Raw genomic sequence first — 26601 nt, forward strand, 5'->3', positions numbered from 1 at the left:
CCAGCAGGAGCCATGACTTGCTCCTAGAAAAGTTGCATGAAGCTGCAATCCTATACCTACTTACCTCTGAGTAAACGTGCAAAGGTTGCAGTGCAGAACAAATTTTTGCATGGTGTGGCACTTGATGATGGGCACTATGGACCTAGATAATGACTGGATTCTTAACTGAGTTCGGTCTAACAGGATATTTTTGAAGCAGAAGAGGGGGAAAGTATCTTCAATCTGCTTGATGGAAAGAGTTATGTCAGGGAACTGACATTGGAGCCAGAAGTGGAGGCAGGGCTCCCAAGCGATGCCGGAGAAGGGCCAAGCAGGGAGAGAGGGAACTCATCGGCTGGGGAAGGAAATCAGCGTAACACCAGGGATAAAGGGGGGCGGTTGGGGGAATCGGAGAGGGGTCTCCAGGACTCTTTGCTGGAGACCAGCGGGGAGAGCACAGGTCCTCCTCTGCCCACACCCACCCTGCGCAGAAGACTTCCGCGCAGGGAAAGTAGGCGTAGACTTGGCGTCAAAGAGCTTTTGTGCTGGAAGAAGTTTAAGAAACGCCCACTGACGGATTCTGCTAGTGACTGAACAGCCACGAAGTGAAGGGTTGTCCAGTCAGGAAAGGTTTAACCAGGCTACCTAGCCAGGTGTGGTGGCAACTTACGCACGAGCAACCCCCATACATTCATTACAAGTTACTAAGAGCTTCTAGGTTGTGGTTCGTGGACCCGATCCCCACTTTGTGGAATAAAGACACACGGACACAGTGTATAAGGTTAATGGGCAAGAAAAGGCCACAACTTTATTGATTACAGCAAGTGAGAAGGTATTGGCTTAGGCATTGGATTACGTCAGTTGACTCCACCCACTCGGAGAGGGGTGAGCCTGAAAGGGGGGTTTATTCACCAGTAGGTGGAGCCTGTTGATGCAAATACAACTATAAGCTCTCCCCTGATGTCACCGAGGGTCGTGCCATGGCCCCCCGCCACACAGGCATCGGACAGGATCCACGACCGCCGGATTCCTTTAACAGAATACCCAAATTTGAAGGGGTAGGCGATGGCCACACCTAGCCCTTCCACACACCAACAACACATTCCAATGCCTAACCGCCAAATACCACGAAAGTTGTGATGATTGCTATGAGGTAGGCGAAAAAACCCAAAGGCCTAATGCCAGTTAGAAAAATTCCTACCAGGCCCCCTGGGCAACCTGGGCGACCAACCAAAGGTCCAAAGCAAGGTCAAGTGAAAAGCTAAGCCCTGAGCCCTAAGGGAGTGGTGGGTGGGTGACTCGCAATGAGAAGGTGAAAAGTGAGGCAGAATGGCTGGCATAGCGGTATCTTAATCTGCAAACCACGCCCTCTCCAAGCCATCCAGTTGGGCGCTTACCTGTGGGCGTGGTGCGCCAGCCAGGTGAGTGGGGCAGGGGGCATAACGCCCCTGGTGTGACGCTGAAATCGCGTCCCGCCCACAACACCTCCCCTCCGTGAGGGGGCTGAACTAAAACTGTGTTTATGCTCCTTCTTGCTGTGTGCTTGTTGCACATCTTTAAACCTCAATGCTAGTAAACTTTGCTACTCCCTTTAGCCAACAGTGAAACAAATTCAAACTTACTTTATTTAAAATATTTCTAAACTGCCCTTCGTCCAAGGTTTTAGGGCAGTGTACAATCAACCTGAGGGACGCAGGTGGCGCTGTGGGTTAAAGCCTCAGTGCCTAGGGCTTGCCGATCGAAAGGTCAGCGGTTCGAATCCCTGCGGCGGGGTGCGCTCCCGCTGCTCGGTCCCAGCGCCTGCCAACCTAGCAGTTCGAAAGCACCTCCGGGTGCAAGTAGATAAATAGGGACCGCTTACCAGCGGGAAGGTAAACGGCGTTTCCGTGTGCGGCTCTGGCTCGCCAGAGCAGCAATGTCACGCTGGCCACGTGACCCGGAATTAACTCCGGACAGCGCTGGCCCCTGGCCTCTTAAGTGAGATGGGCGCACAACCCCAAAGTCTGTCCAGACTGGCCCGTACGGGCAGGGGTACCTTTACCTTTACCTTTACAATCAACCTGAGGAAAACTTCAACTATACTTGATAAATAGTTATTGCAAGACCCCAGAAATGTCCTGTACATTCTTCTCACAACTGATCCTATAAAGGCTGTCCCCTGTAATGTCTTACCACTTAGGGAAGTGGGAAAGCATAAAGCATATAAGAGACCTAGGCTGAGCTGGTCCTTTGCCAGTGGCGCCAGCATTTTTGGGTCTGTGGAGAGGGCAGGATCCCCCACAAGCCCACAGCGCTGAACGCAAGTGCCAATCACTGACGGTGCTCCTGCGATTGTGTATGGAAGTAACCTATAGCTCCATTGCTGAAGTTTCTCTCTATATATTTTCTGATGAAGGTAAACATCTTGACACCTCCTAGAGAAGAAGTCAACTTTGAAGTCTTGAAGTCTGGGCGTTACTACATCTTGTTACTGGGTGGAGGAGGAATTGCTCTCACTTGGGATCGAGACATGGGCCTTACGGTTATTCTGAAAGAGAACTATAAAGTAAGTCCACTTTGATTTATTTCGAAATTGTGTGTGTGTGTGTGTATTTATGCCAGCCACTCTGCGTTTTTTGTTTTTTAAAAAAATAAATTTTCATTAAGATTTTAAAGGTTACAGGAAAAAAAGAATAATAAGGAATAACAATCAAAAATGAAAAAAAGAAAAAACAATACACATACAAAAAAAAACCATCATCAAAAAACCAGAAAAAGATAAGAGAAAAAAATAAAATAGAAAAAACAAGTCAAACCTTTAACTCACTTACTTACATTATTTCCTTGACTTCCTCACGCCTCCCGTTTTTGTATTCTAATTCAATTAGATATTTCAACAAATCCTTCCAACTTTATTTTAATCCCAATAATTTATTTTAACATACTATAATTCCCCTCTTTATATTCTAATTCATATAAATATTTCAACAAATCCTTCATCTTATTTTTATCCTTATATCTTATCTTATTATACTGTAATTTTCCATTCTTTCTTTCACCAAATAACCGTCCACTTTTACTTTGTCCAATCTTAACTCTCGTCCAAACCTATATATCTGTACTTATTCTTAAGACGTTTCCCCTAAGGTCAAAAAAGATTCCATTCCACGATTTTCCCATCTCTCATTAAAAAAAAACAAGAAACAAATTATATTATATACATTTTAAATTCCCAACTTTCTTCCACCAGATCCCCTCCCCGGTTTTGGCCCCCAGCAAAAAATCCATTAATCTCAGAAAACCATCAACCCAGAGATCTTAAATCCAAGGCTCTTAAGTCTCTTTCATGTCCCCTCTGCCGGTCTTTTTGATAGTTTTTGGTGTTGAAAGCCAGGTCTTGGGGAAGCTCCAACCCAACGATAATCATATTCCTTCCTGCCAAACTTCCATGGTTAAAAATAAGGCCTATAGGATATTCCAAATCTTGTTTCACGCTCTTTTCCAATCCAAAGGCCCCCAAAACTTCAACCTCCACCTGGCTCCGATTTATAATCCAAAGGTCATCTGATCTCCACATGAGGTGATCTCTCCATCTTTCATTTTCCAGGCCAGGCCAGGCTTCCATCTCCAAAAATTTGCTTCGCACTCACTCTGCGTTTTCTCACTGAGGCCCACAAGGTGGCTTAAACAGTACAGCGCAATCAAATGTACAGCATTCCCAGAACAGAATGTTTCTGGGTATACATTTTCCCAATCAACTGACACCATTCGGACAGGAGAAAGGAAGAGAATGATAAAGGCAGGGCAAGGCACCATCAGGGGCTGATGGAGGTAAACTTGTGCTGCATCTGACAGAACACAGGATAGAGAGCATTATTCAGCCCAGCTCAGAGCTGACCCACTGAAATTAATGGACCTAGGGGCATCTTACCAATAGAGGCTAGTGGCATGGGGCGCCAGGGCGCCAAGTTCTGGAGAGCGCCAAGGAAGAGGCAGGGGCTGGACGTGGCACCTCCCAACATCAGGTTGCTGCCCTCGCCTGCCTCCACCATGCCGCATCGAAGCACTGTCGCGTCCAGAGCCTCCATTTGCTGTGGCCACTGTGGCATGAAGCCCTCCCTAAAAAAAGGTCGACAACTCTGGGAAACAGGGGTGGAGGTGTGCCGGAGGGAGCTTTGCACCATGGCACCAGATATGCTTACTGATTTCAATGGATCTTCTCTCAGTAAAACTTAGTTGAATTGCATCCTTTTTAAATTGCTTATGAGATCCAATGAGGTAGTTGCTATAGTGTTGGGTTTGAACTGGAGAGACTCAGAACCAGACTAAACCCTTTGGAGGACCCTAGGAGGTCAAAATATCCGAGGTGGGTGGGGGGATCACAGATTATCTCCTAGTGGGATAATATCAAACTAAGAAAGCTTGGTTGTAATTTTCTTTCAAAATTAAATCAATATTACCGTATTTTTTGCTCTATAAGACTCACTTTTTCCCTCCTAAAAAGTAAGGGGAAATGTGTGTGCGTCTTATGGAGCGAATGCAGGCTGCGCAGCTATCCCAGAAGCCAGAACAGCAAGAGGGATTGCTGCTTTCACTACACAGCGATCCCTCTTGCTGTTCTGGCTTCTGAGATTCAGAATATATATTTTTTTTGTTTTCCTCCTCCGAAAACTAGGTGCGTCTTGTGGTCTGGTGCGTCTTATAGAGCGAAAAATACGGGTATTTTGATTTGTTGTCGCAGGGCCCCACAAATCTGGCTCCTCTGCCTATTTGGTAACCCAGCACTGAGGAGACTGAGGTTCAGAGCCCACCTCAGCCATGAACTTGGGCCAGTACCTCCCTCTCAGCCTAACCTGCCTTGTTCTTAAGATAAGAGAACATGGGGCAAATTACATTTCACCTCCACACTGCCGTGAACTCCTTGGACCTAATCATCACCACCATCAATTTATTAAGCACCTTCTAAACAACTGTGTCAAGGCAGTGTACATTAAAGATAATTAATAACAGCTGAAATAACAAAAAGATCAAATGCATTGAAAGCAAAATTAAAACCATTCAAAGTAGACATTTGTGGTAGAGGCCCACTTATTGGAAAGCCTACATTTTCAGTTGTTCTCAGAGCTCTCTGACCTCAGCTTCTCCCCATATGAACCAACTCAGACCCAGTAATTATCATCTGAGGCCCTTCTTCGTGTGCCTCTTCCATGAGACACCTGGAGGGTGGGTGGCAACACAAGAACGGGCTTTTTCTCAGGTGACTCCCCATTGTGGAATGCTCTCTCCAGAGAGGCCCACCTGGCACCTTCGTTACATATCTTTAGGTACAAGGCAAAAACCTTCTTAAGTAAACTAATCAGGAATCTAATTTAACAATCTATGGCCTTTTGAATGGTGGTGATGGGGTGTTTTTGTTTGTTATTATGATATGCATTTTATGTTTTTATATTCTAAACTCCCCTGTGATCCTTGGATGAAGGACGGTATAGACATTTAGTAAATAATAATAATAATAATAATAATAATAATAATAATAATAATAATACAGTGGTGCCTCGCTATTAGCGGTTTAGCGGCTTTTAGCGGCTTTTAGCAGCTTATCGGCTTATCGGATAAGCGGATAAGCGGCTTAGCGGCTTAGAAAAAGGGGGGGAGGAAAAAAACCCCGCAGGAACTCGCAAGACATTTTCGTCTTGCGAAGCAAGCCCATAGGAAATTCGTTTTGCGAAGCACCTCCAAAACGGAAAACTCTTTCGTCTAGCGAGTTTTCCGTTTTGCGAGGCATTCGTCTTGCGGGGCACCACTGAATCAGAGTGCAAAAATCATTTTTATTAAATAAATGTATGTTATTGTGGTTTGTTTATTTTCAAGGATAAAGTATGTGGTCTGTGTGGCAATTTTGATGGTATCCAAAACAATGACTTGACCAGCAGCAAAAACCAGCTTGAAGTGGATCCAAGTGACTTTGGGAATTCCTGGAAAGTTAATTCACAGTGTGCTGATGTCACAAAGGTATTGTTGGTGTGAACAGAATGGGAAGGGGGCAGAATCACCTGTTCAAACTTTCACTTTTTAAATCTCCAGATAGATAGGTCTAATGAGTGGTCTGGATGTGCTTAATGTTCTAGTATTTGTGTGTGGCCCTGATCCTTGCCTCATGGGTATGACTTGGAGAATTGTCTAAGCCTCCCTAACACCTTTCAACAAAAAATCCAATCAAAGAGTAATAAATAATTCTGAAGACAAAATAAGTACATGGTGACGGTTGTGATGCGTTTGCCTTGAAGTTTGCATCAACCATGATTTTATTGTTGGAGATTAAGCTAAAGTAGTTATGATTGTGAGTCTGGTAATAATAATAATAATAATTAATAATAATAATAATAATTTTTATTTATATCCCGCCCTCTCCGGCCAAAGCTGGACTCAGAGCTGCTAACATCATACAAGTAAGACAATGAATAAAAACAAGTGATCAGTAAATTAAGATACATCCCACAATTAATTCAAACATGAAGTCTTCTAAGGCTTCAGTATGAAATTGAAAACTGAGTTATGAACATTATACACAATAGTGTATGGCCGGATGCTGAGAAGCTGGCTTTGCATGGTTTCCAGTTTGTTATCTATATTTGGAGGTCCCTATGGCGCTGTGGTGTAAACCACTGAGGCTTGGGCTTGCTGGTTGGAAGGTTGGCTGTTCGAATCCCCACGATGGGGTGAGCTCCTTTTGCTCAGTCCCAGCTCCTGCCAACCTAGCAGTTCGAAAGCACATCATAGTGCAAGTAGATAAATAGGTGGGAAGGTAAACGGCGTTTCCGTGCACTTCTCTGGTTTTGCCAGAAGCAGCTTTGTCATGCTGGTCACATGACCCGGAAAAACTGTCTGCGGACAAACGCCAGCTCCCTCGGCCAGTAGAGCGAGATGAGCGCCGAAACCCCAGAGTCGTTTGTGACTGGAATTAACTGTCAGGGGTCCTTTACCTTTTTATTTATAGCAGATTCTGCTATCACGGTTTTCAAATGTGCTTCTTAGCTTACCTATTTCCCTTTTTGTATGTATACTTGTTAAAATTGTGAATATAGGACAGGGTGCAAGAACTGCACAGCTACTTCCATGTGCCCAACCTTAAACTGCTCATCTTGCCATTTTCATAAAGAAATGAAATGTCAGATATTAAGATCTGTCCCTGTCTGTTTATTGGGATCCAGTGGTGACTTCCTAGATTGGATAATCACTGTTGTTGCTACATATAGGCGAAATAAATAAGCAGATGAATGTTAAGTAGTCACATATGGTATAGTAATAACAACATGCCAATATTGCTTCCCTTTGTTAAGCTTTCTCAGGGACAGAGCTTGGCATCTTCCTTGTGCAATGGCAATGTGGTCAAGCAAGTGATGGTGGAAACGTCTTGCAACGTCCTGAACAGCAATACCTTCAAAGAGTGTAAAAAATTGGTAAGAAGCTTCTTATCCAGTTCTCATTCTTTCTTTTGCTGGCTTCATTACCCGGACAAATATTTAGCAGCAGCAGCAGCAGCATCCCCACCCCCCATAGCTCTCAGCTTACAGATTTGAAAATAAGGGACCAGCAGCCTCGGAAATAAGGGATCAGCAGCCAAAATAAAGGATTTTCCAAGCACAGGTATGTTCAGCTTCTGAGCCCCTCCAAGCCAAAGGCAGAAAGCCCAGCCAGCAAACGAAGCCTCAAGCGGTGGTTCCCACAGCGCAGCAACCCAGCAAAGGGGATGCAGCAAGGAAAACCACCGTCACCTCTCCGCTGGGAAGCGCTGAGCAAAGGCGAATCCCCAGGCAACGCGGCCGATTTGATCAGCACAAGGCATGCAAGCTCCACCCCCCCAGTCGTTCTTAGACTCCTTATTGGGTGAACAACACAGCCAAGCAACACAGTTGGAGCCTCCCTCCTCCCTGGCCGGCAGGGAGGGAGGGAGAGGAGCTGCTTCCTTTGAAACCCGGGAAATTTAAGGGACATCATCAATAAGGGACAGCAGCGGGACACGACGCTGGAATAAGGGACTTTCCCGCAAAATAAGGGACAGTTGACAGCTATGCCCCTCCCCCAATAATCCTTCATCCTATTTGCTGTGGGATCTAAGGGCTAAACTAGACATGGTGCCCATGACAACATTGTATGCTTAGTCGTGTTCTGCTGCATTCGCAGATGATGAGGATGTGTTTTCTTTTTGTGGATGTAGGAGAAGAGAGTTGAATTCTCCTTTCTTCCCTCCATTGCCCAAGGCCCTTTCCTCCCAGTCTAGCTCACTTCCCATTATCAGACCCAGGAACACCCAGAAAATGGAGTTTGGACAAATAATCATAGAAAGTAAGGTGTAAGCCGCTCAGTTTACTTTGTTTTAATTTTGAGGATTAAAGCTGTCTTGAACTTATTGGAAAGTTTCCAATATTTTATGAAGAAATATAATAAACATGTTGTTGCAAAGAACAAGCAAATAAGAAGAATTCCTCAATACAAGAAAGAAACGAGTTGCTGCCAAGGATTATCGGATAGTGTTGACCATCATTTTTTATACCAAATTAGGTCCTGTATATGGGACGCTGGTGGCGCTGTGGGTTAAACCACAGAGCCTAGGACTTGCTGATCAGAAGGTTGGTGGTTCGAATCCCCATGACGGGGTGAGCTCCCGTTGCTCGGTCCCAGCTCCTGCCAACCTAGCAGTTCCAAAGCACGTGAAAGTGCAAGTAGATAAATAGGTACCGCTCCAGCGGGAAGGTAAACAGCGTTTCCGTGCACTGCTCTGGTTCGCCAGAAGCGGCTTCATCATGCTGGCCACATGACCTGGAAGCTGTACGCCAGCTCCCTCGGCCAGTAAAGCAAGATGAGTGTCGTAACCCCAGAGTTGGTCACGTCTGGACCTAATGGTCAGGGGTCCCTTTACCTTATGGTTGAGTTTGGCCATCTTGATAATGGGGAATGGCTGTTTAGGCTCCTACCTAACACACAGAGAGACAGAAGCTCTTGCTTGTGAGAAAGGAAGAGCTATCCTGTCAGGCAAGCAATGATACAGGTTTGGAAGCAGACACAGCTCTCAGAAGTCATGCTTTGGGAATTCAGCAGCAGGGCAAGAAGTGACAAAGATGTCCCAACAAGTTTTCCCACCCCTCCTGCCAGCTTGGCACCCCTACTCACTCAACAACCCTCTGCTTATGGGAATGTTGAGATTGCCAGCATGCACCCCATCAGGCGGGGTGGGTCTGCTGCCACCTGAGAAGGTGCCACCTGGTTCTAGGCAAACAAAGGCTGCACCCTTCTGTACAGACACCCCGCCCAGCTGATAAAAGCCCTTCGCAGCCCCCACGGAGGCCCTCCACTCCGCAAGGAAGCTTGGCAGGGAAAGACCACATACCAGCTCTGGCTTCCAAAGTGGCTGAAGTTTTGAGGGCTTTGTGAAACAAGCAAAATAAACAAGAAAAAGGGGTCTTTCTCTCAGTATAAGGGGAAGGATACACACACACACACACACACACACAGAGAGAGAGATTGCAGTGGGTTGGGGGGGGAGGACAAATCTTCTCTTCCCCACTCTGTAGAAACCTCCTCTCCCTTCTATGTTGCAGTAAAGCACTCAGGTTTGGAGCTTGCAACCATCTTTGAGCTCCAACCCTTTACTGTCCTTTTCCTTCCTGCGCCTGTCACTCTCCTCAAGAAAGCGCCCTCCCATTTTGGGAGTCTTGATCAGTTCTACAAGCTTCCTGTTTCAAGACAATTGACGCTCTGGACCAGAACCCTTTATAGCTCTATCCTTTCATTATTAACATGAGACATCACCTTGCCAACAAAGGTCCGTATAGTTAAAGCTATGGTTTTCCCAGTAGTGATGTATGGAAGTGAGAGCTGGACCATAAAGAAGGCTGATCGCCGAAGAATTGATGCTTTTGAATTCTGGTGCTGGAGGAGACTCTTGAGAGTCCCATGGACTGCAAGAAGATCAAACCTCTCCATTCTGAAGGAAATCAGCCCTGAGTGCTCACTGGAAGGACAGATTGTGAAGCTGAGGCTCCAGTACTTTGGCCACCTCATGAGAAGAGAAGACTCCCTGGAGAAGACCCTGATGTTGGGAAAGATGGAGGGCACAAGGAGAAGGGGGCAACAGAGGACGAGATGGTTGGATAGTGTTTTCGAGGTTACCAGCATGAGTCTGACCAAGCTGCGGGGGGCAGTGGAGGACAGGAGTGCCTGGCGTTCTCTGGTCCATGGGGTCACGAAGAGTCGGACACGACTAAACGACTAAACAACAACAAAATCTTATTACACAGACAAGTTTAGAGTCTGAATTGGAGAGAAGCTCTCTCTCTCTCTCTCTCTCTCTCTCTCTGTGTGTGTGTGTGTGTGTGTGGGAGAGAGAGAGAGAGAGACTAATCCATGGTTATTCAATACAATGGAAAGTTACTAGCACATTTAACCCATATGACTTTCCTTGTAGGTGGACCCTGAGCCATATGTGGATATCTGCCTGTATGACACCTGTGCTTGTGAATCCATTGGGGATTGTGCTTGTTTCTGTGACGTCCTAGCTGCCTACGCCCATGCCTGTGCACAGAAAGGGGTTGTGGTTCACTGGAGGTCTCCTACTCTATGCCGTAAGTGCTGGAGAGTTGTAGGGGGGTGGGGAATGGATCATCACGGCATGAGCGATGTGCCCATTAAAAGCACTATCATACTATGCTAACTGTCATGGGATAAAGAATCATGGGAACTGGAGTTTGTTAGGGGTGCAGGCAGGGTGCTCTGTGGCAAACACACCACACTTCCCAGGATTCCTTGGGGGAAGCCAGGACTGTTAAACTGTGCGGTATGTGGCAATTTGCAGCACTTCCATTGGCATAGGAGAGAGTAGGGCGGTTTCATTTAATCCAAGTCTCTGTTTGTTGCTGTTAATGGGAAATCTATCAAAAAACAAAACCAAGAAATGGCCACCATGTTCTGCAGAATTAAGGCAACTGCTATGTTTTGGTTTGTGCCAAGATCTTGTGCGTATATCAGAGTGGCAAAGCACACCTAGGGCATGACTATGGATGGAACTCGCTGGAATTTTTGCATTCAGCTAGATAGTAATATGTGTAAAAAGAAAGTGAAAGCATGATGTCCACTTCATTTATTTTTTAAAAGTATTGAATTTGTGTGGATTTTTTAGAATTTCCTAAATATATACGGTATATATAGTCAGGCTAAACCCGTGGCATAGAAACAAACCAGATCAAGGTCGCTGAGTCCACCCCTAGATGGAATCTATAGTAGTGTGAAATGAAGTTTCCAGTTTGAATCTCACTTCTTCCATGAAGTCATAACCTCCATCTGCAAATATGGTCATAACCGGTGTTGACACATTGCAGGCTTGTTATAAACGGGTGCGTGCAAAGCATACCGAATACTCAGAAGCACTATAAGATGTGAAGTCTCAATGTTACTTCATGGCACAAGCATCCAGTTCTTCTTGTTTTTTCTTCATATTTGGTAGCACAAAGTTGTGAAGACATGAACAAGGACGGAGGAGAAGGAGGAGGATACCTGTGTGAATGGCGATACAACAGCTGTGGCCCTGCCTGTCCAAAGACATGCCAACACTTGGATCCAGTGGTCTGTCCTGTGAAGTGTGTCGAAGGATGCCATGTGCATTGTCCAACAGGCAAGCATGGGGTGATATGATAGCCATGTTCAAATATATAAAAGGATGTCACATAGAGGAGGGAGAAAGGTTGTTCTCTGCTGCTCCAGAGAAGCGGACACGGAGCAATGGTTCCAAGCTACAAGAAAGAAGATTCCACCTAAACATTAGGAAGAACTTCCTGACAGTAAGAGCTGTTTGACAGTGGAATTTGCTGCCAAGGAGTGTGGTGGAGTCTCCTTCTTTGGAGGTCTTTAAGCAGAGGCTTGACAACCATATGTCAGGAGTGCTCTGATGGTGTTTCCTGCTTGGCAGGGGGTTGGACTCGATGGCCCTTGTGGTTTCTTCCAACTGGATGATTCTATGATTCTATGGTCCTTTTGGTGTGGACGTACTAGCTTATCTTCTGCAATCAAAAGTGAAAATAAATTTTGTTATCAATCTCTGGTTGGGAAAGGAGGGGATTGGTTTGGAGATTCTTTGGGATTGCCCCTCTCATCAGCAGGAGGAGTCACGCAGATGATCTTGACTTCCTTCCTTACTGTCCACAGCAGGGGTGCCAACTGGAATAAAATATTGAGGGTGGGGCAGGTAAACCCCACCTCACATAATCAATCACAAAATGCTGCGCGCACACACTCACTCATCATGTGAATGGCAATGCATGTTACCTGGGGGGGGGGCCTCAAATATTTTATTGGGGGAGGGACAAAGGGACCTTAGCCCCTAGGAGTTGGCTCCTATGGTCCCCAGAGCAGGTAGAGATGGGATTGGCTGAGTTGTTCAACTGGACCAATTATGGGTAACTCGATTCCATCGTTCTGCCCGGACGCTGAGGTCCAGTGCCAAGGGCCTTCTGGTGGTTCCCTCATTGCGAGAAGCAAAGCTACAGGGAACCAGGCAGAGGGCCTTCTCGGTGGTGGCGCCCGCCCTGTGGAACGCCCTTCCAGCAGATGTCAAGGCGATAAACAGCTACCTGACATTCAGAAGACATCTTAAGGCAGCCCTGTTCAGGGAAGTTTTTAACGTGTGATATTTTACTGTATTTTTTGTTTCTATGGAAGCCGCCCAGAGTGGCTGGGGAGGCCCAGCCAGATGGGTGGGGTATAAATAATAAATTATTGTTATTATTATTATTATTATTATTATTATTATTATTAAGCAGATGTCGGATCCCATCCTTATCATTGGTGCTTGGGAAGTGCAAGCGTAGATTGTTGCTTACTGTTTCTTTTGAAAGCCCAACTTCTAATATTGTTGTGTGGTGTAGTGGTTAAGAGAGCCAGTGTGGTGTAGTGGTTAAGAGCAGTAGTCTCGTAATCTGGGGAACCGGGTTCGCGTCTCCGCTCCTCCACATGCAGCTGTTGGGTGACCTTGGGCCAGTCACACTTCTTTGAAGTCTCTCAGCCCCACTCACCTCACAGAGTGTTTGTTGTGGGGGAGGAAGGGAAAGGAGAATGTTAGCCGCTTTGAGACTCCTTAAAGGGAGTGAAAGGCGGGATATCAAATCCAAACTCTTCTTCTTCTTCTTGTGAAACAGGGAAAATACTTGATGAGCTGTCAGAGTCTTGTGTTGATCTTGAAGAATGCCCGGTGTGTGAATTAGACAATCTCCGGATTCCCCACGGGAAGAGGATCGTGTTGAACACTGAAGATGCGGAGCTCTGCCGATCCTGGTAAAGCAGATGTGTTTTTCTGAGCATGGGGAGCATGAATGTATGCATGCCAATAACCCAGAACAGTGAATTCCAGTATTGATTTTGCATGAAGGCACAAGTATTTAGTCAAGACTCCGGAAAAGTTTTCTGTTGTGGAGGAAGGACACCCTGCAAGTAAAAACCAGGTTCTGGATGCTGAATCATTCCTTATATAGTGTTTACTTTACACATCTGAGGGTTGATTTGATGCCTAAAGCCCCTTTTCTGAATGATGATTGCCCTCTGAATTCAGGGAGGAAATGCAGGCCTTGGTTATCAGCACTGTAAAATCGGATCATTTTAAACACTATATCGTTTGAGAGAAATTGCTCGCCTAGAATCCTATACCATAGTTTTCCTGCTAATAATTTAACGTGCATGGCAACACACTGCGACTTCTTCCTCCATGAGGTTTTGGAATGTTATGTACATTTGCCTCACCAGGGATACATCACTGCACGTAGCTGTCACCTAATTTAGATGCCTACGCCACCTGTACAAACAATAGGAAAGCATTTTTATAGCAAATATCCAAAGAAAATTGGAAGCTTGTAGAATGTCATCCACCAAATATTTACACCAGGATTAAAATAATAAATTGCAATAGTTCTGTAAATCAGTGTACTCATTCCAATAATTCTTAGCCACAACAGCATTACGTCACCTCCAGTGATGTGAGTGGATTATGCGCTGCTATTGTTTCAGAACTTCCAAAGCCTCAGCTCAGTCCTTGTCACACCCAGAATGAGGCAAGACAAAGGCAAAAGTATCACATTCCAGTGGGTGCCCTCAGGGGTTGGGGTGTAGGGGCCCAGCCGGTTAAAGCCTCTTACCAAAACCCTACCAACTAGGACATGGGTGCAGAGCAGCCCAATATAGGAACTAAGATCATGAATGGAGAATCAGTATAGGTTTGACGTGATAACAGAGGCAAAGTCAGGCAGTAGTGTGAGGTCAGCATCCCAGAAAATTCAGGCAAGGTGCAGCACAGCTAGGGAACTAGAATCAGGAGCGAGAGATCTCTGATGCTTCCAGCAACTGGAAGCCTCACGAGGGAGACTTTATATGCTGTGGCATCCCTGACCACACCGCAACCACATCTCCTGGTAGAAAAAAGTGTTTCAGGGACGCTTAATTCTCTTGATTGTATTGTATTGTATTGCATTGTCCTGGTTGCATCAGAATTAAGAAGACGCATTCCCATCCCCCTTCATATCAGTATTGTGCTTATATTTTGGTGGAACAACGGAGCAGCTGAAACAAAACATGGTACATAAGCATTAAGATAACATTAAACAATCATGCAGAATTCTTTAATGTTACCTTGGCTAGGTTCTAGAATTGTGGACTCATGGAATTGTAGAATCGGAAGGGTCCTGTGGGTCATTTAGTCTAGCCCCCTGCAATGCAAGAAGGTACACATGGCATATTGTTTCATCAAGATAGAAACTGTCCTCTTAACTTAGTCTGCTCACTCTTCTTGTGCTCGCTCTTCTGACACTGTTTCAAGATCTGCTTTTTTTAACAACTGGAAGAAACAAACTCTTTGAAGATGGCAAGAACAAGGGGGAAATCATGCTTGAGATATATTGAAATGTTGGTGGGTATGAATGTTTTCATAACCAGTTCTGTAGTTTGATGGCCCTAGTATGTAAGTGGGAGAGTCATGACCAGAAGAGTGGGAATGAAGGCCACTTCCAGTTAAGGCCACACTGCAGTAGGGATTTGTGACAACCCAATACGCTTGGCTTTTATTCACCTTGCATATTGTAATTCTGTTGGTGCAGACAATTATTCTAAATCTTTCCTATGCATATGTTACTAATTCTAGCACAATGACAGTCCAAAGGTGGAGAAAGGAATCAACTCATTTCCAGTTTACAGTGTCTTCTCTGCCTGGTTGTTTTGAGGCAATCCTTAGTTGCAAAAGTTTTGTGGAGAAATACTGCTATTGTTTCTAATGGTTTATCTTGTTGATTCCCCCCCCCCCCAGCCATTGTGAAGGACGAAACTTGACATGCCATAAATGTGATCCAAAGGAGACAGATGAAATCCTAATGACCACAACTATTGCTCCAGAAGATCAGATAACCTATGAATACTCTTGCAGTAAAATGATGGACCTTGCTTTCTTGGTTGATGGCTCCAATAAGCTTTCTGAGAGTGATTTTGAACAGCTGAAAGCTTTCATAATTGGCATGATGGAAAAACTCCACATCTCCCAGAAAAGAATCCGCCTGGCGATCCTAGAATACCGAACTGGCTCACACATTTACCTTGGCCTCAAAGACATTAAAAAGCCATCTCAAATGAGGAGGATAGTCCAGAATATAAAATACACTGGTGGAGATGTTGCCTCTGCAACTGAAGTACTTAAGTATGTGGTATTCCATGTGTTTGGGAAGGCGCCACGAACAAACGCTGCCAGAATCGCTGTCTTACTTACAGCTAGTAAGGATCCGAAGAAAATTCAAACGATCTTCCCACTTTTGAAAAAGAAGAAAATCACCGTAATACCAGTCGGACTTGGACCTCATATCAGCCTTGACCAAATTCAATTAATTGAAAGGCAGTCACCTGAGAACAAAGCCTTCATAATGAACAGTGTGCTTGAACTAAGGGAACGTAGGGATGAAATAATTGATTACTTCTGTGGCCTTGTGCCTGAAGTAAATGCCATGTTGTTTACCACACAGCCCCCTACTGCAACCATCCCCAGTGTCACCGCAGTCCCTGGACTCGGCTGGGAGTTAACCAGAGCAGCCCCAACAACATTTTTAGTTTCTGTTCATAAGGCCATGGACATTGTATTTTTACTTGAGGGGTCTGACAAAGTTGGCGAGGAGAATTTCAATTTGGTCAAAGAGTTCATCGCCCGCACAATCAGAGAAATGGATATCGGAGAAGAAACCATTCATATCACTATCATTCAGTACTCGTTCACAATCACGGTGGAATATTCCTTCAGGGACAGACAGTCAAAAACCGACCTGATTAAGAAGGTGAGGGAGATCAAGTTCCGTGGAGGGAATGCCACCAACACTGGAAAGGCTCTCAACTTTGTCTCTGAACAAACTGTAGCCACAAGCAGAAGGGGAAGAAGGCAAGCTCCACACTTGGTGTACATGGTGACTGCGAATCCTGCCACAGATACCATCACTCGCCCACCCACTGATGTCAACCTCATTCCCATTGGTATAAGCCCTAACGCCAACATCCAGGAACTCAGAGAATTAAGCCAGCCTCAGGCTCCCATCATCTTAGAGGATTATGACAGACTCATCCAAGAGGGACCTGACTTGATATTAAAAACATGCTGCTCAAAGGAAGGTAATGCCTGTTTTCTTAACTTGGGGTTTTGTTTTGAATCTTGAGAGCACCCTCTTAAAATTTTAACCCATTTTTTTCCTGCTAAACTCTGGAGCCAATAGATTGCATCTTCTCTAATACATTTGAGCAGGCCACAGAGGGTTCAGGGTGATAGGATAACACACATATTGCCATACCATTCCGACCCTACCCCCTTGAGCTGTTGCTTCTGGCTGGTTTTTGTAAAGATTCATCTCTCCATTGTTTTGATCTGCAGGCCCAAAGGAGAGCTTGTGTGAGTGGTTTGGTGCAGGGATACCAAAGAAGGGGGTCATTAACACCCGAATGGCCAGTTCTAGTGCTTATCTGTGTGAGCATGGCTACAAATAAGATAGATACAACCAAGCAGTTGGCATGACTTGTCGGTGAGGTGCTAATACGTTGAGCATTACTTATATGCATAGGAAGCTGTGTAAGTTGGCACCAATAGCCCTATTAACTCACCCCTGACTTAGAGGCCCCTTCCCAGTCTACTTCCATCACTTAGATCAGGCATAGGCAACCTCGGCCCTCCAGATGTTTTGGGACTACAATTCCCACCATCCCTGACCACTGGTCCTGTTAGGTAGGGATCATGGGAGTTGTAGTACCAAAACATCTGGAGGGCCGAGGTTGCCTATGCCTGACTTAGATCAGTGTTTCCCAACCTTGGGCCTCCAGCTGTTTTTGGACTACAATTCCCATCATCCCTTGCCACTGGTCTTGCTAGTCAGGGATGATGGGAGTTGTAGTTCAAAAACAGCTGGAGGCCCAAGGTTGGGAAACACTGACTTAGATAAAAGTGGAAGCTGACAGACAGCCAGTGTGAGAAGCCTCCCTTCTCCTGACCAGCTAAACCAAAACTAAGGCTTCAAAGATTCAAAACAGGTGAGCTCATTCTTGCACCAAAATGACAATTAGTCCCAGGGTTATCTTGACTGCCAGGATGGCATTTGCAGGCCTTCTGGAACATTTTCACTGTTTGGTTCTACAGTGGTACCTCAGGTTAAGTACTTAATTCATTCCGGAGGTCCGTACTTAACCTGAAACTGTTCTTAACCTGAAGCACCACTTTAGCTAATGGGGCCTCCCGCTGCTGCTGCACCGCCGGAGCATGATTTCTGTTCTCATCCTGAAGCAAAGTTCTTAACCTGAAGCACGATTTCTGGGTTAGCGGAGTCTGTAACCTGAAGCGTATGTAACCTGAAGCGTATGTAACCTGAAGCGTATGTAACCCGAGGTACCACTGTATACTCTCCCTGCAATTTTCCTACATGGGAAATGGGTTGTGTTTTTTATTGACATGAGGTGACAGCAGGGTCCAAAATCTGAGCATGGTGTGGATGCTAGAGCTATTCTGCAGTTCAGTGTTTCTGTGAGAGGCATGCAGGGATTCTGTACTAGACGAGTTGACAGGGAATGTATTCCCTCAGTAATGTTTTTAACCTCTTGTGTTCTCTCTGTGAAATCATGCGGTTGCTTTCTATCAACAGTTGCTTTGTATACATTTTAAAAAAGAATTACAAGCTTTTTCCTTTTCTTTTTTAAAAAATCTTTAGAAACCTGCAGCAAACCAATGGATGTCATATTTCTTCTGGATGGGAGCTCGAAGGTTAGCAAATCAGAATTTGAGGAAATGAAACAATTTGTGAAAGCGTTTATTGAGCACAGCAATGTTGGTGAGTATCATATATTTACAGTGGTGCCCTGCAAGACGAACGCCTCACAAGACGGAAAACCCGCTAGACGAAAGGGTTTTCCGTTTTGAAGGCGCTTCGCAAAACGAATTTCCCTATGGGCTTGCTTCGCAAGATGAAAATGTCTTGCAAGTTCCTGCGGGGTTTTATTCCCTCCCCCCCCCTTTTCCTAAGCCCTAAGCCGCTTATCAGCTGATCCGCTAAAAGCCGCTAAACAGCTAATAGCGCTAATCCGCTAAGCTGTCAATGGGCTTGCTTCGCAAGACAAAAAAACCGCTATACGAAGAGCCTCACGGAACGGATTAATTTCATCTTGCGAGGCACCACTGTACTAAATCGTTTTAGAAGTTTGGGGTCCATGTTCATTGTATGCATGAGGGGACTATGAAGTGGTGAACCAGAAATTCTTTCTGCAAAGAATCTTGATTTGTCATAGACATAAGCAGGTATGTGTGTTTAAAAAACAAACAATTGAACTTCTGCAGCAAATGTAGCCAAAGTGCCAGAATTTTCCCACCCCTGATATGGAGGAACCAAAATTCACCTCTGGGAGCTGAGGTCCCCTGCTTTGCCTCAGGAAACAGCACAACCCTATGAACAGTTGAAGGCAAAGTGTAAATGAATTTTTAACATAATTTTAAAATAAGCACCGCAAACAGTAATAATTTTCTTTGTCCCTCTGAGAAATTTGATTATCCTGAAAGAAATTGCAAAAGCAGAAATAGCCAGTGAAGTACTGGGGTGCATTCGCAATTTCATTATTGTTAAGCTTGAGAATGGGAAATTGAAAATAAATTTTGTTCTACATGTGATGCTGTATGATATTGATTAGTATAAAACCATCTTCTTGAAAACTGAGATTTCTGGGGCATTTGTCTCCCCTGCAAATGGTGATAAAATGTTGGGTTGAAAATACATTATTACCGTGTATTGCTACAGATGGATTTTTAAAATACTGTTACAGAAAACAATTATCCAAGTCACAGATACATTATTGAGGCTGGTCACAAATGTTAAAACACAATAAAAAAGGAACACATTTAAACTACCTGTGACATTCTTGGTTATTTTTACACCAAGCACGCAAACAATTTTGTGTTAATTGGAATTCAAATAATTTTAGCTGAAATATTATGAAAAGAAGCTTACAAATGATTACCCATTAACAGAATTCTGTACCAGAAATCCCACATATTAGAACTAAATCATGTTCAGAGATGAACAAATCATGGATAAAATCTAACAAAAGAAGAGATACATATCAAAGTGTGGTTCAGTCTACATAGATTTCCCCACATATCAACCACCCTAGAAAGGTTTTATACTGAAGGATGGGATATACATTTAGGGCAGTATTGACACCTTTGCACCCATGGAAGGGATTTGATCCATTCGAGGCATCCAATAGCAAAGGAGGTGGGAAGGCAAATTTTGTTGATTCTCCCCCTTCAACCTCAACCCCAGTGCCGTCTTCCACACTGCTCAGGAGGTTCCCCAAGTTCTTTTGAGATGATTATCAGGGACATTTAGACAGGTGCGGTGAGAGGGCTGGACTCTGGGTTAAAAACCCATTTGCTCCTTTTTCATTAGTGGATATCTCGGCTGGATGAAAAGTTCTTTCATGAGCGCAAAAGCACCAGTTGGATTCCACCCTCGTAAAATAAATAATCAGAACAGTTTTACTTAGTAATAATAATATACCGTATTTTTTGCACCATAACACTCACTTTTTTCCTCCTAGAAAGTAAGGGGAAATGTCTGTGCGTGTTATGGAAGGAATGCCTATGGGTGGCATGCCTACGGATTTTCCTCCTCTAAAAACTACGTGCGTGTTATGTTCTGGTGCGTGTTATAGAGCGAAAAATACGGTAATAATAATTTATTATTTGTACCCCGCCCATCTGGCTGGGTTTTCCCAGCCACTCTGGGCAGCTTCCAACAAAGATTAAAAATACATTAAAATGTCACACATTAAAAACTTCCCTGAACAGGGCTGCCTTCAGATGTCTTCTAAATGTCAGGTAGTTGTTTATCTCTTTGACATCTGATGGGAGGGCGTTCCACAGGGCGGGTGCCACTACCGAGAAGGCCCTCTGCCTGGTTCCCTGTAGCTTTACTTCTCGCAGTGAGGGAACTGCCAGAAGGCCCTTGGCGCTGGATCTCAGGGTCCGGGCGGAACGATGGGGGTAGAGACGCTCCTTCAGGTATACTGGGTCGAGGCCTCTGATTATGGCAATCATCACAGCAAGCAATACCAGATTTTCTGCTCGTTTGGCACATGCCAAACTCAAGGCAGATGTTGGGCCAGCTCAGACACCTGAATCCACCCAACCAGACACAGCATCTCTTCTTGTACAAAGAAGAAGAAGAGTTTGGATTTGATATCCCGCTTTATCACTACCCGAAGGAGTCTCAAAGCGGCTAACATTCTCCTTTCCCTTCCTCCCCCCGCAACTAACACTCTGTGAGGTGAGTGGGGCTGAGAGACTTCAAAGAAGTGTGACTGGCCCAAGGTCACCCAGCAGCTGCATGTGGAGGAGCAGAGACGCGAACACAGTTCACCAGATTACGAGTCTACCACTCTTAACCACTACACCACACATACAGATTTCTACTATTTTTTTTCTGACCTTGTTAAAGAGGACAGACACTTAGTGGCAGACCAACAAGTTCTTGCTTTCCTGCTAAGCAACTTCAAATTCCTGAGCTGTTTTCAAACCTTGAGCTGTTTTCAAATCCAAGGTCTTCTAAAGCAAAGAGAAATGTACTATCCCACTTTATTGTAAAGACACATATCAGAAATATAAATTAATCAGCAACTTAGGTTTTAATAACATGCCCGCGTAATATCTATGAAAATAGAATTTTTCAACGTAAATTGTTTGAATTTGGTCTGTTTGCATTAGATGTTGCTAAAACCATTCTGCTTTGATAAAAAAGATATGCAAGCCAATATTTGACGTATGGGGAAAACTAACATTTTTTAGTAAAAATGAACACTATGACTTCAAAGCAGAGGAGTGTAAATTAGGAAATATTCAGACAGGGTTTAATCTGCCACAACATGTAACAGTACCATGTTGGTAGTGTCATGAGAGTGGTCTGTAGCGCTGCAGGCTGCAGATAGGAGCGCCATTTGTCCCCCCTGTAGAAAAACAAACACAAACCATCTGCAAAAATAAAAGTAGTTTGGCAAAGACAAAGCTTCTAGCCCCCTCTGTCCTCTCCTGTGCTAGTTCGTTGCATGCAGGGGAACATTCAAAAATACCACATTTTTTGCTCTATAAGACTCACTTTTTCCCTCCTAAAAGGTAAGGGGAAATGTGTGTGCCTCTTATGGAGCGAATGCAGGCTGTGCAGCTATCCCAGAAGCCAGAACAGCAAGAGGGATCACTGCTTTCGTTGCACAGCGATCCCTCTTGCTGTTCTGGCTTCTGGGATTCAGAATATTTTTTTTCTTGTTTTCCTTCTCCAAAAACTAGGTGTGTCGTATGGTCTGGTGCGTCTTATAGAGCGAAAAATATGGTAACTTCCCCACTTGCATCCTTGCATTTATTCTGTCACCTTAGAACTGTACTGCCTCATTTCATGTGTTGACTGGGCCTGTCACTCAGGTAATTATTTTTCTGGCAGGGTAGATGCATCGACAACTTCAGCCAATATAAGGGGTATAGAGCAAACTGGTTACCAAAAGAACTTTCTTCTGAATGACGGATCTAAGTTAATCTGGGAACTAGGTGGCCGATACCAAGTGTTATAAATGAATATAGCATAGATCCAAGTGTCCTCTCACTTCTAGCTACCCAAACTATTTAAATGTCTCGTGGGTGCAAACCATTAAAAATCAGACTGCATATGTTCCACCACTTTAACTTCTTGATGCCATTTCCTTCAATAATTTTTATGTTGTCCCCACCCCCTCTCCCAGGTCGAACTACAACTCAGGTAGCAGTTCTTCAATATGGAAAAGCAAATACTTTGGAAATTTCATGGAACATACCCCAAGAAAAAGCGAGCCTATTGTCTCTGGTGAGCTCAATTCACCAAAGAGAGCAAGGCCCCAGCAAACTAGGTAAGTGATGGACCAGATTATTGTGAGGGGGCAGGGACTTTATAAAGAGAGTGACTCGATGAAGGTTTATTGGGTTGACCCCACCTACACTTGCTTTTTGAATTTAAAACATTTCGTCCCCTGTTCTTCCATAGCACAAGGCAGCTTACAACATGGCTTAAACAACAACAACAATTCTAGAAATCACCTGTCAGCAGTCAGAAAATGTAGGACTTCAAAGTCTATGTATTGGTTCCCAGCTATACTGGTTGGATCTAAATTCTGGTGTAGCTTTAATGTGGCTTAGTTGAGTTCTCTTTCTTTCTCTCTCTCTCTCTCTCTCTCACACACACACACACACACACATTTATCTGCACACTTGACAGCAAAGTGACATTCAGCCTCAGCCGCAACTCTCGCTTCGCCCCACTTCCCCTGACAGGAAGCCATTTCCAGTTAGCATGTGTTTAACGAAAATGGGAATTGGGGATTCTGTGCAACAGCTTAAGGGGTTTTCATGACAGTCCTGGCATTCTTGGTGCAGTTGGAGACTATGCTTAAGGTCAGCTGACTTCCTGACTAAGTCACCTGGGCTTTCAGCAGGTGAAAGGATGCTCCTGTAGGTCACCTGCGTACATAACTGCGTCGCAGCCAACGATGCAGTGAGGGCCTTGCCGACATTTCTGTCATGGCAATCATCGGGGAATCGTGAGTGGAAAGGGGACCCTTAATGAAATCCACAAGCTTCCATTTCCCCCAGTCTTAGCCAAATCGTTCCTTATCACCTTTGAAAAACAGTAAAGGTAACGAGGTCGTCCCCTTGTAAACGGAAGGCCCCAATGCAAGCCTTTAAAATGTCAAGCCTCATTTTGTGGCTTTCCTTAAATGGTCATAAAATGAATTGTGCGAGACCCAAACAGACTCCTGTGCACATCTGCTTGGAGTGGTGGCAGTTCGTTGGTTTTGCTTCCTGGCCGCAGTGCCTTGTGCCACATTTATTCCCACTCCGGAGAATCCCACAGTCTTCAGGAGCAGCAGGGGGTGTGGGGAGAGAACTTGCTACAGAAGGGGGGGGGGATCAGTCAAGCCTGGTGCGTGTGTGCAACACCGTGGATGGCCTTGGATCCCACCCATAATGTTTTTGGACTGGAAAATATAGTCTGTCTGGCAACAGCCTAACATCAGGGCCCCATAGGAGCAAGGGAGTATCCAGATTTTAGGATCCTTGGCCTACTTTGTGCTGTAGAGTTTATTGCTGCCGAAAAGTGAGAAATGAAACCTGACTTCCATAGTTCGCTGGAGGATTGGCCATGATTGCTTTCTCAGCCTGGAGAAATAATAATAATAATAATAAAACCAAACAGATGGTCAAGAATTTTCTGTTAGGGTTTTTTTTTTTTTTCTATGTGAGAGGAATGGCTTCGCTCGTATAGGTAAGTTGCAGAAATGCACACATAGCAGTCTGGGGCGATTTGCAGCGCGAGGATCCCTTCTGTAGGGCTGGGTCAATGGGACTGTCTAGCCTGGCACTGCCAGCTCTGGCTAGTGGTCATTTTGCAGAATTTTCGGTTGAGGTCTTTCTCAGCCCTGCTGCCTGGGCTTTGGGGCTGGAGATGCATAACAGCAATCACCAAGGGCTGGTAAAGATGCAAAACTAGGATTATGAGACTGGAAATGACATGCAGAATCCCTCCAGGCCCTTGCTTTCATGTGGACTCCATCCCTTTTTATGCCTTCAGCATTATGTCTGATTGGCATTAAGCTTGGTCCATATGAAGAAGAGTTTGGATTTGATATCCCGCTTTATCACTACCCAAAGGAGTCTCAAAGCGGCTAACATTCTCCTTTTCCCTTCCTCCCCCACAACAAACACTCTGTGAGGTGAGTGGGGCTGAGAGACTTCAAAGAAGTGTGACTGGCCCAAGGTCACCCAGCAGCAGCATGTGGAGGAGCGGAGACGCGAACCCGGTTCACCAGATTACGAGACTACCGCTCTTAACCACTATACCACACTGGCTCTAGTGTTATTATTATATACGTATTTAGTCATCTTACAAATAATAATAATAATAATAATAATAATAATAATAATAATAAATAATAAATACTTCTGCAGCGCCATTCTGAAACTGGCTCCTAGAAGTCAATTTTGGAGAATATTATCATTTGATGAATGAGAAAACTCTAAGATGCTCTTTCCTGCTAGCAATAACAGTAGCTTATATATTCCTTCACCATCCTCAGCAGGGCAGCTTCATTTAGCCATTGCAATGTATAATTTGCTGTATTGTCAGATTATTATTATTTTGTTAAAATGTGACAGTTATGTTAAATATGATGAATCACATTTAGTGCACTTCTGGTCACATCTACAACCATACATTTAAAGCCGATGGCTTCTCCCAAACTGTCTTGGAAGCTGTAGCTTACTCTTTATAGAGTTGCAACTCCCAGCACCCTTAACAAGCTACAGTTCCCAGTATTCTTTGGGGGAAGCAATGTCCTTTAGATCTATGGTGTGGATGTGACCTCAGTCTGCATCCACACTTCCAGCTTCTCTCTAGGACAAGGTTCTAATCATTTTGGCACCTGAGGCAGAAAAATTGCAATTGTTATTTGGAGGGATAATATAATTAAAAAAGGATGCTTAAAATCTGCACCCAGAAGCACCTACCTAACTATGTACATTGAACTTTGGAACAAAACTTTGCTGGATAAAACAGATAATGAGAGTCCCAAATGCAGGATCACCATCATTGCAAGAGAGTTGTGATGTTTTAACAGTGCAGTGCTTCAAGAAACTCAAAGAGCTGCAGAGGGACAACTGAAGGAAGAAAAAGGAGGCTACACATTCTTCTGGAAAGGTCTGTCTGAACAGGAATGTTGAATACATGGAGTAGGCTTTGCTATCAAAAACAATCTTGTGAAGCTCTTGTCAGAAGTCCCTACCAGCATTAATGAGTGACTTCCAACCCTTCAAATAAAACTTGCCCAAAACCAACAGACTACTATTTTAAGTGCTTATGCACTGACACTGGATGCCGATGAAGACATTAAAGAAAAATTTTATTCTTAGCTGGATGCCATTCTATCAGAGACGCCGAAGGAAGATAAAATCCTGGGTGATTTTAATGCAAGAGTTGGGTGAGATTTCGATCTGTGGCCTGGGACTATTGGGAAAGAAGGAATTGGCAACAATTACTTTTGACTATATGTGCAGTGCACAACCTTGTTATTACCAACACACTCTTTCAACAAAATAAATAAATCTTACAACACCATGGAGGCACCCTTGGTCAAACCACTGGCACCTCTTAGACTATGTAATTTTAAGAGCTGAAGATCATCATGATGTGCTCCTTACCAGAGCTATGATGAGTGCTGACGACTGCTGGACAGACCACAGATTAATACGTTCCACAATGGCTATCAAGATTATACCTCAATGCAAGCTTCAAGGGAGGAAACCAAGACACAAAATGAATACTCAAGCCCTTCAAGATCCTGTTAAGTGGGATTGCTTCCAAATGACTCTTTAAGGACCATCTGCTTTCAGTTCCCTAATAACCTTGAGGAACACTGGACCAAACTAAAGCATCAATTATTGCAGCCTGGGAACAAACTATTGGATACCAAACTAAGAAACACCACGACTGGTTTGATGAGAGTGATAGTGATATTGAACGCATTATTGACAAGAAAAGGAAGGCCTTTCAGATCTAGCAAAGAGATAAAAACTGCGCAACTAAGAAAAAAACCTATGCTAACGCTATAAGGATGAGGTTCAAAGAAGAACCAGAAAACTAAAGAACACCTGGTGGATAAAAAAAAAGCTCAAGAGATCCAGCACTTAGCCAACACTCATGATGCACAAAGTTTCTTTAAAGCCACAAAGACCATCTATGGGCCAATAAATCATGGCATATGTCCCCTATGCTCAACAGACGGTACCACACTTCTAAAAGATAAAGAAGCTATTGCATTGTGCTGGAAAGAACATTACCAGCATCTCCTTAACCGCAACTCCCCCATAGCTCCTAAGGTTTTCTCACAAATTCCACAGAAACAAATTACAGATGAGCTTGCAGTATCTCCAAATATGGGAGAGTTGTGTACAGCTATTAACCAAATGAAATGCAACAAAGTCAGCAGACACGATGGGATACCCACTGAAGTCTTCAAAGTGGCTGGAACTGAACTTAC

At 44.3% G+C, this 26601-nt stretch overlaps 1 protein-coding gene across 1 annotated transcript in view; it reads left to right on the top strand.

Annotated features, from left to right (window-relative positions):
• Positions 1-26601, top strand: part of VWF (von Willebrand factor) — a 164641-nt gene that overhangs the window by 61120 nt on the left and 76920 nt on the right. Inside the window, exons 22-30 of the mRNA XM_079975009.1 lie at positions 2375-2524; positions 5830-5970; positions 7299-7418; positions 10424-10580; positions 11459-11626; positions 13146-13281; positions 15296-16632; positions 18210-18329; positions 22276-22419. Of these exons, the coding sequence (XP_079831135.1) occupies positions 2375-2524; positions 5830-5970; positions 7299-7418; positions 10424-10580; positions 11459-11626; positions 13146-13281; positions 15296-16632; positions 18210-18329; positions 22276-22419 (2473 nt within the window). The remainder of the gene's footprint in view (positions 1-2374; positions 2525-5829; positions 5971-7298; positions 7419-10423; positions 10581-11458; positions 11627-13145; positions 13282-15295; positions 16633-18209; positions 18330-22275; positions 22420-26601) is intronic.

The sequence above is a fragment of the Podarcis cretensis genome (genome assembly GCF_951804945.1).
Source record: "Podarcis cretensis genome assembly, chromosome: 5".
In the NCBI taxonomy this organism is placed as follows: Eukaryota; Metazoa; Chordata; class Lepidosauria; order Squamata; family Lacertidae; genus Podarcis; species Podarcis cretensis.